We start from the raw sequence: 17,530 nt of genomic DNA, 5'->3' as shown, positions 1-17,530 counted from the left end.
TTTGTGTTAAGAGCTTATTATTTATTACTAATCATCAAATAAAAGCATGTTTAGTGATGATAAATTTGAACCACAATAACTTCCACCAGTCAACCACTTTGTCTTTATTCTAATATTAGCATATGTACTTGTACAAGAGAAAGAACTAGACTTTGTATGAAACCATCTTGCTCCATCCTTGTCCTTCAACCCTACAAGGCTAAGTATTTTATATAGTCTAAGTCTTTCGGCATAAGAAGACTCCAGATTGGCTTCAACAGACCAGATTAGCTGATCTAAATTTTCTGAACCAAAATGGACTTTGCTGCAATATGTTCTTAGTGCCCCACTTGATTGTAAAATCTGTTTGGTCAGTTGCTAAATTGGCATGTCAAATGCCAATGAACTATTGCTAGTTTAATCCAGCCCTTTTGTAAAACTTTTGTATCTTGCTTTTCTCCCTTTTTGGTAAAAAAAAAAAAAAAAACCTTGCAAGCTTCCATACAATTTTTACTCAACAATTTTAAATCCATCCAGATTCAAAGCTACTTTCTGCATCGTAAATAACCAACAAGATGCCATTTGTCAAGCTATAGAATAATAATTTTCTTGTCTTTCACCTAAAACTGTATGAACCTTCTTATCTCATTTCTAAGCTTTAAGATGGTCCTCCAACCCATGGACAACTTTGAGTGATCTTTACAGTTAAAAAGCAGCTACATTTTTCGTAATATAATTACAATTTTATGGGTCCCCTTGAAGGGACCAGATCTTAAAAATAAAAATATTGAAATTAGCAACAAAAAAAAATGTGGGAGATGAGTTATGATCTAAAAACATATTATCAAGCTCCGAGTGTTTTTTTTTTTTTTGGTTGATAATTTAATAGTTGGGGAAGGGGGGATTTGAACTATGGACATCTCTAAAGAAAATACTAAGTACTAATTGGACTACATGACTACTCTTTACCGAGTATATATTTTCATGAACTTGTTTTTCCAATGGTTTTTTTTTTTTTTTTTTTTGGTTTAAAAATTAAACTGAATAAAAAGACACATATCTATGTGTTTGGCCCTAGCTTATTTGTTTTTTGCTTTTTATTTTTTTATCTCATTTTATTTTTGTGTGTGCAAATAATCTAATTTTTAGCTTTTCGTCATACATATAAGTTACATAAAACTATATAATTTAATAAATACTATGCAAATAAGCTACCGGAAATAAGATGTTCCCAAACACACTAAAGTAACAAATAATTTAATTTCAAATTCAACCTCACATATCTTACATTTCATCTAGACATGTTGATAGGCAAAAAAGACAAAAATACATAGAAACCACAAAAACTAGCTTAAAAAAAAAAAAAAAAAAAGTAGATGGAGATGTAGATAAGAAAGAGGTACTAGAGCATTTGCATTTGTGGTGCTAAAAAAAATCTCATTTAATACCTCAAGAAGCTACTTTATCTACTTTAACACATTGTTCCACAACTCATCCTACATTTCATCTCTTATTTTTCACATTACAGCCAACACTATTAATTTATTTATTCATTTCTCTCTCTCTCTCTCTCTCTCTCTCTCTCTCTCTCATTTGAAGCAAACCAACAATCTCCAAAAACCCTGAAAACCCACCATTGTAGCAGCCCCACACCCACATAGTAACCACCCACCACCAGCAAACCCACCATCGCAACCCCACACCCACATAATAACCACCCACCACCAACAAACCCACCATCGCATCCCCACCTTCCACAACGGAGCAACCTCAATTGCAACCCATCCAAACCTAACAAATCCACCCTTAAACTCAACAACCCACCTCCAAAACCAACAACTCACAATCAACGCTAATAAAAAAAATCCAAATCCAAACAACCCACAAAAAACCTTAATACGAAAAATCCAAAATCCTTTAATAAAACCCACAAACCACTGTGAACCCACCACCATGGTGTTGCCGCAAAGACGATTGAGAGGTGGGAGGTGATGGTGGCAAGGTCAGAGAGAGAGAGAGAGAGAGAGAGAGAGAGAGAGAGAGAGAGAGAGAGAGAGAGAGAGAGAGAGAGAGAGAGAGAGAGAATAAAAAAAAAGTAAAAACTTGCTACAATGAAGTAGCAATTCACTATATCAAGTACGGGTGTGAAAAAACAAACAGTCCAACATAATGGACAAAATAAAACCAATCGAAATTTTTGGGTTTTGGCTGATTTTTTCTTATATCGGTTCTGTAGAGGTTTGAAAATTTCAATTTTTGATTCTGTGGCAATGCTAGATTTTTTTAACCGAATCAATATATATATATATATATATATATATTTATATATATGTATATTCTTTTTTATTTGTGTGTAACTTTAAAACATGTTAGAGTCAGTAACTTAGTGGTAAGCTACATTTTATGCCTTCTTCTATTTTTCTTCTTGCTTTTGTTTCTCACATCCTAAACACCGAAACATGACCGAATCAACTACAATCAGGCCGGTTCGGTGTTCCTTCCTTACAATTCAACATTAGTGCCAAATATGAAAAAACTGACATTCTCGATTCAGTGAAAAAATTGCCTTTAACATTGACCGACTTGAACCGATTTCACCTAATATCAAGTTTGCAAATTTTTTTTTAGGTTTAGCACTCCGGATGTAGCATTTGTTGTTGTTGTTGTTGTTATTTAGGGTACTAAATATTTTTGGACTTTTAACACTTCTAAGAGCATTGACATTAGGTGTGCCAAATGCTAAATTTTTAACATTTGGCATACCAAACATCAAAAGCCATATCTCATAAGATGTACCAAAACTCAGAGGGTGTTTGGTACATGTGTTTTGTTGTTTGAAAACATGTGTGAAAATATGTGTAGGTGAAAAAGTGTATGGAAATGCGTGTAATGTAATTTAAAAACTAAAAATGTGTGTTTGAGTGGGTGTACCAAATACCTCCTTAATTTTTTTTACAACATGCTTCTACTAGTGTGTACTGTAGCATGTTGTGTAAAAAAAAAAAAAAATCATTTTTTGTTTTCTCTTCTCTCTTATCCCTTTCAGGCATCTTTTCCCTCTCTCGCCTCCCTCTCTCTCAGACATCTCTCCTCTCTATTGTCCCTCTCTCGTTATGGTTGTGGCTTTTTTTTTTTTTTGGGGGGGGGGGGTGGTTGAGATTGACAACTATTGGTGGTTGAGTTTGTTTTTGCAGTTGAGGTTGGTCGTCGAGTGAAGCACACCGATGAAGCCACCACTAGAGGTTGTTGGCCTCTCTCTTCTCTCTTAACTTTGTTGGGTGGAGTTTTTTATTTATTTTTTTTATTAGTTCTGTAATTGGGTTTGGAGGTTTGAGAAATGAGATTTTCTCTTTGGGTTGAATGTGGGTGTTTGTGTTTTGGTTTTACAATGAGTTTCGTGGTGGTTTTGGTGTCCTTGGTGGTGGACGATGGTAGTGGGATGTGTGGTGTGATGGCCAGTGATACGTGGATTAGGTTTTGTTTTGTTTTGTTTTTGTTCACTTTTTAATACAATTAAGTTTTTTTAGATAATTTTATTATAGTGTAATGTTAAAATAGAAGATGTGAAGTGTTAAAATTAATAAAGTAAGTTTCGGTGTGTTAAAATAGCATCCGCATATTAACTCTTATGCCAATGACTCTTACTAACTAGTTGCCCAATATTGGAGTTAAATAGTGGGATTCTATTTCATAAAAGAAAAAAAGAGTAGGATTCGATTTCAAACAAAGAATGACAAATTCACTTTTGTTTATTTAATTAGGAAGGACATAATTAAAAGCAAGTACATAGTAAAGGGACTAAGTAAGGAAAGCAGTGGTGGTGGGGACTGGGGACACAACATTTTGTCGCGTGCGTGTGTTCGTGCGTCTTTGACCCGCTCACCTCTCTTCTTCTACTGTGACTCTCTACACTTCTCTCTTCTTCATTTCTCTGTATAATAAATAATACCAAACCCATCACAATACACCAAAAATAAATATCACCATAAAAAAATAAAAAAAAAAATAAAAAAGACATTGACTTCTTAGCCCAGCCACCTCATTTCTTTACCTGCTTTTGTTGAACTGTGTTTGAAAATTCTCAGTTCTCTGTCTAAATTATTTTAGTATTTTGTTCTTTGTTTGTCTGAGTATTTGACTCTTTCTCTCTCTCTCTCTCGGAGTTGCTGCATGCATTTTCTTCTTTGTTTCTTCTCCAATTATCAACAAACAAAACGATCGGTCAACGGGGTTCGAGAATTTTAATGATTTTTGAACCCAGAATTGGTTCAGGGACTTTGTGATAACAACTCATGAATTTTATTTAAGGATATATATGGAATTTTTATTATTAATGGAGCGGTTGGTGGCTTTGGTTTCGCTTTGCGCTTTTCTCTGTTCAATTCTGTTGTTTAATTTTGTATCAAAGGTTTCTGCTAATGCCGAAGGTTAGTGATTCTTTCTCGCTCTTCTTTTCTTTTTTTATGTTCTTGTAATTTTAGCTGTAAGTTGGAATTTCGAATTGCTGTATTTGGAAATTTGCTTTGCTGTGATGTTTAATTAAAATTCCGAGTTTTTCAAGGAATTTGAGTGTCACTGGTTTTCACTTTTTGTTTATTTCCTTTTTAGTTGCCAAATCTACACATTTTGGGGAATAACAAAAGGGTAAAAATAAGGTACTTACAGTATCTTAGTTGCACCTGTAGTACAGTAGGTTCTCGAATTAAATTGAAACAGCTGATTGTAGGTTGTATTGATCAATAAAACACAATCAAGTGTTTCCAAGGACAATTAAATACAATACAAAATTGAGGAATCTCTAAATTCTAAAGTACCTAAGTTGTACCCATAACAAAAATATAAAAGAAAGCTTAGCAACCTATGTTGATCCCTAGTTACCATAGCTGTTGTAATGTTTTAATTGCTGAATTGAAGGATCGTACTAATGGTTTATTCTTTGCTTTGCCAAGAGGTTTGTACCTTAATTGGCGTCGTGTCTCCCCATGCACAGAGTGCTTGGGGTCTAGGGGAGAAAGGGTTCAAGTTGCGGGTTAGCAGCATATTGTAACTATTTGGAAAAGGGTTTATTCTTTGCTTTTGTCTTGTGTGTCATTTTTTTATTGTGGTATAAGGAGTAATAGGATTTGAAATTCCATGGTTGTGTGGGACTGTTTACTTAGTATTTTTACAGTGTGGAGTTGTGTAATAGGGTTTGATTCATTATGCACTTACTGCACTGCCTCACTTCAGCAACTTGGTCTTGGTTGTTGTATATGGGAAAGTCACTTAAGTTGAGCCTGTTTTCCTTTTCCTGGTACTGGTACTGGTACTGTTAAAAACTGTGATTTTAACTGGATGGCATCTCACTAGAAGATTGTGAGTACTGGCAGTTTCTGATGACGAGAGAGGTTGATTCATTTTGGTATGGAATTGAAGCTTGCACATTAACATTGTTACCTTCTTGGAATCAGTGTGGTTAAATTGAAGCATCTTCTCTTGAAGTCCCTGTATGAATGGACTAGGACCTCACCGACTCCCTCATTCTCCGTGGATGGGTTTCTTGATTTCTTGGCATCCATGCCTTCTCATTAGTTGCTGATTTTTTCCCCCTTTTTGATGTTTTTGTCTTTGTTTTATTTTTGAGCTGCCTGTTGTATACTGCCCGTATACTCAGGCATCCTTGTGGTTTATTTATTTATTTTAATTCAATTTATTTGCTTATCAAAAAAACATTGTTAACTTAAATTACTATTCTTTAATTGATGTTTGCACCTAATGATTGTGCCTCATTTGTATAACGCAGGCGATGCTTTGAATGCATTGAAGACCAATTTAGCTGATCCAAACAACGTTCTGCAAAGTTGGGATCCTACCCTTGTGAATCCCTGCACATGGTTCCATGTAACATGTGATAGCGAAAATAGTGTGACACGAGTGTAAGATTTATTTATGTGACATGCGACTTGGACTTGTAGTTACACTTTACTTTAACTATTATAAATATGATGCCTATTATCTTTTCACCCAGTGATCTTGGAAATGCAAATCTTTCTGGTCAACTGGTTCCACAACTTGGTCAGCTTTTAAATCTGCAATACTTGTAAGTCATCTTCACATGTAGGGCAAGTTGTTTGACTGTATTTTGTTCAAATGATGATGTTAACTATTTGTTTCATGTTAAAAGATAATTAGTTTGAACCCCACCTACATCCTCCCCCTATCTACCTATCCAAAAAAAAAAGAAAGATAAAGTTTTTAAAAATTAGAATTAAAAGCCTTTTTTTTTTCTAATAGTTTTCCTCTTATTAACTTAAAGTCCGTGAATTGCATCATTTCCTTTTTTGTGATTTTCATGACGTATGATGCTATGAACAAGCTTGTTATTGAGTTTTGACATAAATATAGAGTTTTATTCCTTTTAGAATGAATAGTTTATTGTTGTACAAAGTATTTTATTAAGTATATATACACTTAAAAGTTTCAAGAAGCCAAATTCTAATGGGTTCCATCTATATTTTTCTTGATTTTATTTTTATTTTTTATTTTTTATTTTATTTTTTATTTTTTTTCTTTTGGTGGATAAGTATGCATGCATTAAGAAAGAAAACCATAAAAAGGCAAAGGGGTTTGTAGGACAATTTGTAATTCTTCATAGTATCAAAGTAGGTGGTCGGTGGTCCTAGGATTGAACCGTGTTTCCACCTAGCTCCAATTTATCTTGGTATCAAAGTATGATGTCATCTTTGACTATGTCCTAACAAGTTTGAAAGAAAGCCAAGCAGTCTGGAGACTTTGGACTTGGAGCTTTGTCTCCATTCATAATTCTCATCACATTAAAAACTTCTTCAAAGTTATTTTCAGCTGGCTGGCTTCATCTTCATTGATAGCTCAAAATGATAATCCATCCAGCAAAGGATGTTTAATCACATTTGCATAATATAATTGTCTGTAAATCTATACATTATATTGTTAATGATTTTTTTTTTTTTTGGTGTGTGTTTTTGGATGGATAAGAGACATCTTGATTTCATGTCACTTCTGCATCTATTGAATGGGCACCTATAGAATTGTTCCATTGGTGGGAGTTGGCAAGGCCGTGGAAGAAATTGGTGTTTGTGTCTCCCGCCCTCAATCATAATGCTCTTAAATTTTGTCTCCAATTAATCTCTTCCATAAGTGTAGGCCTTTCCAGTTTTGTTTTTGCTCTATCCTCCTTTGATTTCTTTTCAAATGATAAGGACATATTTTTCTACGTTACATTTAGATCATGAACCTCATAGTACGAATCATTCTATGTCATTTCCACCTTGCCAAACTCTTCATTCCATTTCTTCAAGTCCATATTTATATCTCTAAGTTTATTGGCCAAAATGTAACTTGGAGTCCTTGTAAATGATTGTATTCCTACTATGTTTTAATTTTTTCCATAAATCCTTATACTTTTAACAAGATATCTTCAAATCTAAAGGGGTTTTACTGCTTTGAATATCTCTTCAGTCCAAAAGAATAGGAAAAATGATTGGAAAGAAAATGAGGGAGCCTCCATTAGACCACATTAAGATATTGATCCTCCAAATCTAGTGAAAACAAGAATTGATCAAATTTGCACATTGATTGGTTCTCTCAATTATTGGACTAGGTAAAACTACCCCGTCCATAGAAATATCCAACAATCCATGCAGACATATCGAATTAGAGAGGTCTTGACTGTTGAAAATCCATCTCCACCCAGTCCCTCACTCGGATAGCAAATGACATTAAAGTCTCTACTTACACACACACGCCTCCCACCAACTAGTTACATCCTTGGTAATGAATCCCAAAAAAGCTTTCTATCACTATCATATTTTGAACCATAAAATCTAGTGAAAAGCCCATTTGAATTGGTTTCCCACACCCTCTATTTGCATAACACTAAGAAATTTCCCACTGCTTCATCAATTTTCGCTACTATTTTGTTCCACAAAAACCTAAATACAGCCAGTCTACTTGTTAACATCCTCATAAGATTCTTAGCATACCTCTTGTGATGAGTTTTGATTTCATTTCCTGCAAACAAACAATGTAGTCTTCCATAGCTTGATTAAATTTCTCATTCACAACTTTTTTTCTCCATCATTCAGTTCCTATGTTCCAAAAAATGATATTCAAATTCTCAGAGTTGAGAGTAATGCCCTGTCACTTTTATCACTGCTTGTTTTTGAACTTTTATATTCATTTTACTGAGCATGACATATTTTTCAGTTCTTTATGACCCTTGAAGGTTGGTTTTGGACTCTTCTTCTAAGAACTTCTTTTGTGTCCCTTTACTTCAATATGCCTCAATGGCTAAAATTAAACTAGGTTTATTTTCCATACCTCATAAGGCGTGCCTATGTACTTGCCAAATCCTTTGAGCTTCTTCTTGATCCAATTTTGAAGGTATAAACTGTGAAAAACTAGAATTTTCCTTGTATTGAGATCTCCCATTTCTTTCTACATCGCCTTTGATGCAGTTCACTTTTAAAGCTAGCTGTTACTAGCTTATGTTGTATAATAAGTAGTTTCCTTTTACTTTTAAAACTATAGTTAGCACGAGTAAAACAAAGTCACATGCTGAAAGAAATCACAAGTTATAGGCAGCGCTTAGCTTATATATCATTTATCTCACATGTCTAAATTAATTGGTCACATTTCGAATTAATTTCTACTGCATTTTCCATGTGCCATATTATTTAATCATGTCTAAAATGAAAGCCTTTCCTTGAGTAGCATATTTCAGCCACATCATCATGCCCTAGGGGAGTGATCTTCCATGTCAAATCATTTCCTTGTCATCATGACGTAATCAGACACTTGTCATACTCGCATCATCTGATCTGTGTATTTTTTGTTTGTATTAAATGTCCCCAACTGCTGGTTCTGCAACCAAAGTCTTGTCCATGGTGATGGGCAAAGTCTCAAAGTGTGTTTATGGTTGTCATGCATTTCAGGTGAAGTTTGGTTGTTTAAACTCATATTGTTGGGGTGTGGTTAGATCTCCACTAACTCGTTTATCACTTAAAAAAATCCTTTCCACCCCTAAAAGTATCATCCATCTGGTATGATTTCTTCACCATGACTGTCATTCCTTCCATACTCTGCCACATATAAAAACTGTCTTCATTTGCTATAACATCTCTAGAACACAAAAGCTTTGCATGATTCCCTAAAAATTTTGAGGAATCTTTGGTAGGGTCGTGATGCATTTAAACTTGATATCGTTGAGCAGAACAAATTGCTCCCTTGTTCCCTCAGAGCCTTTTGCTCATAAATCCTTTGCCCCATTCAATAATCCAAAGCCCGTATCTTCTTGTGTGTTCTTCTAAAACTACTTTGAATGATTTCGATTCTAACTGAAAGAACTTCCTACCTCCCATCTCTCTTAATTGGAATATATTCTGTAAGTTCTTGATTATTTACTCTGTGATGAGTCCCGAAAGACTGCTGCCACCCGCCTCTCCCACCATTTGGAGCTCCCATTTTTGCTGTTATATAGTGGAAGAAGTTGGGTGGAGCACCAACTGATATAATATTTTATATGTTGCTAAAGCAAAGTTTATGAATGTTAAATTTGACTCATTTTGCATTCTTTTGCAATAAAACATGGAATTTGCTATATAGTTTTTTTCTTTTTTCTTGCACAGACCTTTAAATGATCTTGTTGTGGCAGGGAACTTTATAGTAATAACATAAGTGGACCAATCCCTGAGGAGCTTGGGAATTTGACAGACTTGGTGAGCTTGGATCTTTACTTGAACAATTTAAACGGAGGGATTCCATCCACATTGGGCAAGCTTCAAAAACTTCGTTTTCTGTATGAACATCTATCCTTCATCTTATAGTATAAGTCAATAGATTTATTTATTTTATTTTATTTTATTATTTTTTCCCCTTTTACTAAGCATCTAATTAGGTGGCTCACCTTCCTTAAAACAGGTAAGCTTATGGCTAATTTGCTTTTAGATAGTAATTTTTCTTACGTCTATATCTAGAAACAAAATGCTTCTTCTTTGTTACATTTATTCAATATTATATGGCAATTATTCTAATGGTACTTTTGGTTAATACTTAATACATACACAAACATGCATATGCAGTTGGATGTTATTGAAAGTTCACTGAAAATAGAAGATTTTTCTACCCAAAGCATTGCTGACTTCCAAGTACAATGTATATCTTCATTGTAGCTTAGGTGTCACAGATGGAGATGTCATTGCCCTAGCAGAAAATAATAAATGAACAATTTGAACTTGTAATTGGAACTCTGAAGGCAAGGTGACCTTGTGACATGTATATTTTTATGAAATTTACCATAGACAAAATGTTACTTTAGCTGGAATGGGAGCTTTGGGAGGCTTAAGATATAGTGCAATGTGGAAACAGTCCACTCTTATCTAAAAAAGATAAAATAAATTAAAATAAAAGTTGAAAGCTAGTCCCACTATGTTTAAGATGGTGTATTAGCAATTAGAGGTAGGTTAAGTCATCAATTTTAGGAAGTAAGGCGACTGGAGCAAAGGCAGAAGCTTGTGGTTTTGAATTCATTTTTATCTGCAGATTGCTGTTGCCATTTTTTTGGATTCCTTTACTGACTACTCCTCCCTTTTCTTTTGTTTTCATATTTTTCTTGTCAAACATGCTGCCCAATTTGCCTAAGAACTACTTGCATACTTTTGGGGAACTGATGGCAAAACTTTTATGGTTGAATCCTGTATTTATTTTCATCTCTGGGTTTCTCATTTCTCAATAATATCAACAGGATTTTATGTCATCTATATCTCTTAACCTTTTATTTCCCCCTAAAAATCTTGGGTAGGGGACATGTGTGATATAGGTGGTATCCCATGTGCTTTGAGTGTCTTGCTGCATGCAGCGGACATAGAGAATCCTTTTTTCTGTGTGATGAAACTAAACAAAGTGATTAGGATGATGCGTTACCAGAGACAAAGATTAAAGAGTACTTGGAATACTTTTAATTGTATAAAATAAAGGTATTCATGGTAATTCTTATTGACAAATTATAAATTATCTAATTAGCCCAAACATATAACCTGATTCCATAAATTACTTAGTATCAGCATCAGACATTGGAGAAAGATTCATAGCACCTAGCACCTGGCTTTTCCAGCTACCTTCACTAGCTTTAGAAAATGTCACTATGCTAACAGCCAAACTTGGGAACCAAGTCTTTTTTTTTTTATAAGTGCTTGGTACGTAACTTGGGAACCAAGTCTTCCCATGTGATTATCCTTGGATCCGAAAGTAAACCAAAAATTCCTAAAAAAAAAATGATCCAATATTTCACATAAATATCTGCAAAAACAAAATCCTAAAGCCAACTAACTAGCTGCTGGGCCAAATTTGAAATGAAACATGATATTTGCCGCATAGGACTTAAATGAATAAATCAGAGGTTATAGGATTGAATTGAAATTTGGTCAAAGTAAAGGGTGTAATTTGTAATTTAGCATTATATATATATGTGTGTGTGTGTGTGTGTGTATGTATGTCTTAATTTCAAACTAGACAGCATCTGTATACTTAGTAGAGTTGAAAAGATGATAAGTTCTCTTCAAAAAGTAGCTAGTAAATATATATACATCAAAGTTGATAATTTTGTGTGCAATATATTTATGAATCATGACTTATCCCAGTATTAGATGAATAAAGATTTGTATTTTATGGCTCTGCTCTTGCATAACACATTCATTATTTTAGTCTCGAGTGGCCAATGAAAAATGATTGATCCTAAACTAGAATTAATATACTGTGCTCATTACTTCTAATCGGGGTTGGATTTGTTTGAATAATGAGAGTCAGATTTCACTTGTTATTCATGGCTAGATGTTGTATACAATTTAGTGTCATTAGATACATCGTTGGTATTTTACAGTGTTATTCTTTCAAGTAATTAGTAATATGTTTGTTGTGTATATAGTTACTGGAATGTTACTGAATATTTAGATGGTTGTTCTATTTCTGCAATATCTTTGTGGTTATCTTTAAATGACAGTTTCTGTTGCGTGAAATAGGCGTCTGAACAACAACACCTTGAAAGGAACAATACCTGTAATATTAACTACAGTTCAATCACTTCAAGTCCTGTGAGTGTTATCTTGATGTCTAAGTTTCTCTTGATCAATCAAGATTTATATATTATTTGCACATCATATATATTGCAAAAATGTAACATTATCTTCTTTCCATGTTGAATGAAGAGATCTGTCAAACAACCGTTTAACAGGAGATATTCCCATTAATGGTTCCTTTTCATTATTTACTCCTATCAGGTTAATTTCATTTCTTTCTTCTATTTTTCCTTGGCAGAATTCCAGAATGACTTGACTGATGAACGAGCTTAGCTGACTTCTGTTGTTTCATTTTGCAGTTTTAATAATAATCTATTCAAAGTGCTCCCAGTTTCTCCACCTCCTCCTATTCCAACAGCACCAACAACTTCTAATCCAGGTGTGTTATATGTTTTCATCATTAATATGAACTCTAGTCGGATTGATAATGAGGTTTATTGTGTGTGTGTGTGCAGTTCTGGGAGTTCTCATAGAAATTTGAGAAGAAATTTGTTTTGAATATTTTGATTTTCTTTTAAAAATCATCTCACAGATAACTTCCCTGATTTTGCAATCTCTCTATTTCCCCGTTTCTTCCTCTTTCTTCTGATTTAATATAAGCATGAAGTATTCAAGTGCAATCAATTGTTTTTGGAAGCAACTATCTGGAAGTGGGATGTATTTGCATCTAAGGCATGAAGTATCATCTCTGCTGGAGCTTGAAAACCTTCTCCAACTTCTTATCACCCACCCCCTCTCCTTGACGAAGAAAAGGAGAAAGTTGACATTGGTTGGTGATGCTATTGACCAATCAAAATAGGAGGGATAAAGGAAAGGAGGATGATGACATTGAACTCATTTGTAAAGTCCTCTGGTAGTTATACTTGGTGTATTGGTTGAATTCTCCCAAAGAGCATGATACCTTAGAGATAGAGCAACTCCATCATCATTGAAATTAATGAGTTATCTTGCCTGTTATAATTTTGGTTCACATAAGAGAGTCACAATCTGTCACTTTAAATGGTCACACACACACACACACAGATAACATGTGTTGGAATGCTAACTTCTATGAACTTGCCATCATTGCCATTTGTGAATTCTGTCACCTGTTATGATTGGGATTTGCTTAAGAGAGCCACAACCTCTCTATTTAAATTGATGAATTGTATCAGGTAGTGCCACGGGAGCAATTGCTGGAGGAGTTGCTGCTGGTGCTGCTCTACTTTTTGCTGCCCCTGCAATTGCGCTTGCCTGGTGGCGACGAAGGAAACCACAGGATCATTTCTTTGATGTACCTGGTTAGAGAGTCAATACAGTTTTTATAAACATAATGTCGTTGCTTCATAGGATGCATTTTTATATATCCCTGTCTTTCCAGCCGAAGAAGATCCAGAAGTTCACCTGGGTCAGCTCAAGAGATTTTCTCTGCGTGAACTGCAAGTTGCAACAGATAACTTTAGCAACAAAAATATTCTGGGAAGAGGTGGGTTTGGAAAAGTTTATAAAGGACGTTTGGCTGATGGTTCTCTAGTGGCAGTAAAAAGGCTCAAAGAGGAGCGTACCCAGGGTGGGGAGCTGCAGTTCCAAACTGAGGTAGAAATGATAAGCATGGCTGTGCATCGTAATCTTCTTCGTCTTCGTGGGTTTTGCATGACACCAACAGAACGGTTGCTTGTTTATCCCTTTATGGTAAATGGAAGTGTAGCATCATGTTTAAGAGGTACTCTTGCTAGCCACTTTTCTATAAACTACACTTTTTCTAATATTTTAATACAATTTTCATTGATTCAATGCAAAGATCAACTCTTAATCTTGGTTAAATTTAAGTGTAAAATTCAATATAAGTTCATTTCTAAGTCAAGTTGAGGAGAGGGGGAGAATAAGTTGAATTAGCCAACTATGTTCTTTTTATTTGGGTATGTTGGACTGCCTGGGGGCTCTATATCCAAACAAACCATTCAAGTTTACAAATAACACAAGTTACATCTCCAGATACCCATGCAGACGCCAAAAAGAAATCTCAAATGTTCTTGGTGTGTTGTTCTTAAGAAGTTCGATTATTCTCATGATTTTTTTGATTCATTATTGTAGAACGTCCGGAATCACAGTCCGCACTTGACTGGCCCGTACGTAAACGAATTGCATTAGGATCTGCAAGGGGGCTCGCTTATTTGCATGATCATTGTGATCCTAAAATTATTCACCGTGATGTAAAAGCTGCAAACATATTGTTGGATGAGGAATTCGAAGCAGTTGTTGGAGACTTTGGGTTGGCTAAACTTATGGATTACAAAGATACCCATGTGACCACAGCTGTACGTGGCACAATTGGGCATATAGCACCAGAGTACCTCTCAACTGGAAAGTCTTCAGAAAAAACTGACGTTTTTGGATATGGGGTCATGCTTCTTGAACTGATAACTGGTCAAAGAGCTTTTGATCTTGCTCGGCTTGCAAACGATGACGATGTCATGTTACTTGATTGGGTAAGTAATTCACATCTTCCTATTGCATGTTTGTTTGTCACTAATTTATCATTGGACATGGTGCTGTTTCAAATAATTCTCTATCCTTCTTTGAATTTGTCTTGTTTCCGGATATTCTAGCTTTTTGCTTCAAACAGTCTGTGATAAGGAGAATGTAGCGCCAATGAGCTTTAGCTCGAATGACACTTCCTCCTTCCATAATAACGGGATGGAGGTGAGGTTGTGGTTCAAAATCCACTGGGTGCGTGTGTAACTTACAAATAAAAAAGGAAAACATATGAGACTGAAATCTAGGAGCTATTGTTTGGTGCAATGGTAGAAGTCTCAGGCTGCATTCCAAACACAAGTGTGTGGGTTCAAGATTTGAGAGTGTCTACTTCATGCAAAAATGCTGAAGGATAGGTCTGTATGATGCGGGAGATGCAAGAAGATATTTATTTAGTATTATTTATGTTTGCAAGTCAATTGTATATTTATGTTTTAGGTCCTAGTAGTTTATTGGGCTATTAGTATTTTAATTTGGAAGCAGGCTTATTTTTGTAATAAGCAAACAATTGAACTCCTTTTGGAGTTAGTTGATACTTTGATGAATGAAAAAAATGGCCTTTTGGTCTCTTTGGTCTGGTGCTGACTCCAAGTCCACCCTAGGTGCAGACTCGTAGTGGTTTTCCCACTTGTTGCTGACTCCAAGCCAGGCTTAGGTGCTAACTCTTAAGTCATATCCCTTTATTTTCTAGTTTTTCAATTTTACTGTTCGATTGTTCTGCTTGTCTTGTGTCATTTTTAGTTTTAGTATCAGAGCAAACGCCCAATCTGTTTGTAGCATCACTGCAGTCAATCTAGACCCCAAAAAAAAAGAAAAGAATTCTTGTCACTGCTGCTTTCAACCCATGTTTCCGAGCCAAACAGAAATCAAAGCCCAAACCCCAACCATTATCACCACTTGCCATCACGCGACAAAATCCACGACAACCCACTCGCCCTTCGCAAGCTCATCACTCACCGGCACTAGCTACCGCATTGGTTACCGTCGCCCTCCTCAATCTCCATTTGTATCGCTGCCATTCTGCTGAAGCCCTCAACCTTGCACTGGGTAATGGCATGAGATTGTAAATGCTAGTGGTTATTTTTCTTTGATAAAAAATTAATATATAATTAATCTTAATAGTGTTGAGTTTCTGGAAGTCATTTTTAAAGCTAACCATAATTTTTTCTCAGGAATTTTTATATTTTTTATAACCCTATATTGACACCAGTTTAGGTAGCCTAGGTCATGTTAGCAGAGTTTTACTGGGTGTTGTTTTATACTGCATGGGCTTTACCTGTTATAATCTAAAGTTTCCTTTCTAAACCTAGCTCAATCGTTAAAGAGAGTTTTCTTTTGGGTTCATTTAACGAGCGTCTTTGGGAATTGGTTAAGGTCGAATTTATAATGTAGCAAATTGGTTTTTTATAGGGCGTTGAGCCACTTTTTGGTTAAGGTTGTGTTTGTAATTTGCTTATTGGCTTTTGTTACTTCCCAATGCAGGTGAAACTTGTTTTTATCCTTTTTAATGAGTGCACAACATACATTTTTTCCTTTGGGTTGCATTGAACTGCCTGACATTAGTTTTGACAATTCATCAGGTGAAAGGACTTCTTAAAGATAAGAAGTTGGAGGCACTAGTGGATGCTGATATGCAGGGTGAATATGTTGAGGCCGAGGTGGAAGAGCTGATCCAAGTGGCGCTACTTTGCACACAAGGCGCCCCAATGGAACGGCCGAAGATGTCAGAGGTAGTTAGAATGCTTGAAGGTGATGGCTTGGCAGAAAGATGGGAAGAGTGGCAGAAGGAAGAAATGTTCCGTCAAGATTTTAATAGTATGCATAATCCAAACGCTTCTTGGATCCTCGACAACAACTCTACTTCCCAAATCCCTCCAGATGAATTGTCCGGTCCGAGATGATCCTAAATTTCATGGTTCCATTCATAGCATACATATAAAATTCTCTTGGATCGCACTTTTTTTGTATTTGAGACAAACACATATGTATATCAAATTTGTGCATATATTTTTTCTAGTAACATTTTTCTAATGTAACAGTTTGCGTTTCATGTTTTGGTTGATGATGTAATTTCTTCAGGGTTAACAATGGCGATGTGAAAAAAGAAAAAGAAAAATAGGTGCCATCAAACAGGCCGGAAAGGCTACCGAGGCACTATCATTTGTCATATTATGTATCCAAAACTAATGAAGACTGCATACCGAGTAAATTATAATTATTTTCTTCCTCAGAAACTTTGCTTTCTTCCTGTCTGTGAAGCTTTGGCATACCAATTTTTACATATAAAGTTGAGATTGTAAAAGTCTGGTTTGGATTATTCAGCGGATTAAAATGTTAAAATTTGATTAGTTGTTTTTTTATTATTTTTTAATTATTATAAAAGATAAATTTACTCACTAAAATTGGATAATGATTCATTCAATAAAAACACTTTGGGCCTACCCTTTGTGCAAAAATATGGCAGCCTTTATTTCTTCGTACGAAAATACCTTTTGGGTAAAGTACTCAGCAAAAACTAAAGAGGTTGAAAACACCTTTGGTGAAAGCTTTTGAGCATAAAATAGTCTAAAGCTTCGAAAACACCCTGGGGTCAAGCTTTTGAAGCAAAACTTGAAAAGGTTAAAGATAATATTCAGATTTGGAATTTCATAAAATAGATAAGAAGAGACTGTTTACAATGACTCAATACTATGCTCTTTATTTAGTAATATTTTAGTAAACCTAGAATCCTATCTCCTTATCCTCCTTACCAAAAAAAAAAAAAAATGTCTTATACTAGAGTAGACTCTTAGTATTGAGATAGCAAACGAGCTAACAAAGTAGACCGACAAGCCTTCTTTCCTTCAGCCTAATAAATTCTCCTACATCATTACTAGTCACATCAGTCTCTGAAAGAGGCATTATTCTTATTCAACAATGGCAACTAAAGGCTCTGTCTAATTTCGTCT

The 17,530-nt window shown here is 35.1% G+C and overlaps 1 protein-coding gene across 1 annotated transcript; it reads left to right on the top strand.

The window, feature by feature from the left end:
• Positions 1-3,900: 3,900 nt before the first annotated feature.
• On the top strand, positions 3,901-16,638 carry LOC115967430 (BRASSINOSTEROID INSENSITIVE 1-associated receptor kinase 1-like). Its single transcript, XM_031086520.1, has 11 exons — positions 3,901-4,406; positions 5,762-5,894; positions 5,987-6,058; positions 9,650-9,793; positions 12,012-12,083; positions 12,198-12,269; positions 12,368-12,447; positions 13,223-13,348; positions 13,429-13,770; positions 14,142-14,536; positions 16,163-16,638. The coding sequence occupies exons 1-11, from the start codon at positions 4,295-4,297 to the stop codon at positions 16,481-16,483; spliced, it is 1,869 nt and encodes a 622-aa protein (XP_030942380.1). The 5' UTR covers positions 3,901-4,294; the 3' UTR covers positions 16,484-16,638.
• Positions 16,639-17,530: the final 892 nt, after the last annotated feature.

Source organism: Quercus lobata, chromosome 11 (genome assembly GCF_001633185.2).
Source record: "Quercus lobata isolate SW786 chromosome 11, ValleyOak3.0 Primary Assembly, whole genome shotgun sequence".
Taxonomy (NCBI): Eukaryota; Viridiplantae; Streptophyta; class Magnoliopsida; order Fagales; family Fagaceae; genus Quercus; species Quercus lobata.
Note: the sequence above shows the minus strand (reverse complement) of the source record. Positions and strands in the feature narration are given on the sequence as shown.

Bases quoted from the DNA above. Each gene is read 5' to 3' on its own strand.
- LOC115967430 (XM_031086520.1), top strand. From the start codon at position 4,295: ATGGAATTTTTATTATTAATGGAGCGGTTGGTGGCTTTGGTTTCGCTT. The intron at 9,794-12,011 runs GTATGAACATCT...TGCGTGAAATAG, and splicing joins CTTCAAAAACTTCGTTTTCT to GCGTCTGAACAACAACACCT. The intron at 14,537-16,162 runs GTAAGTAATTCA...ACAATTCATCAG, and splicing joins ATGTCATGTTACTTGATTGG to GTGAAAGGACTTCTTAAAGA.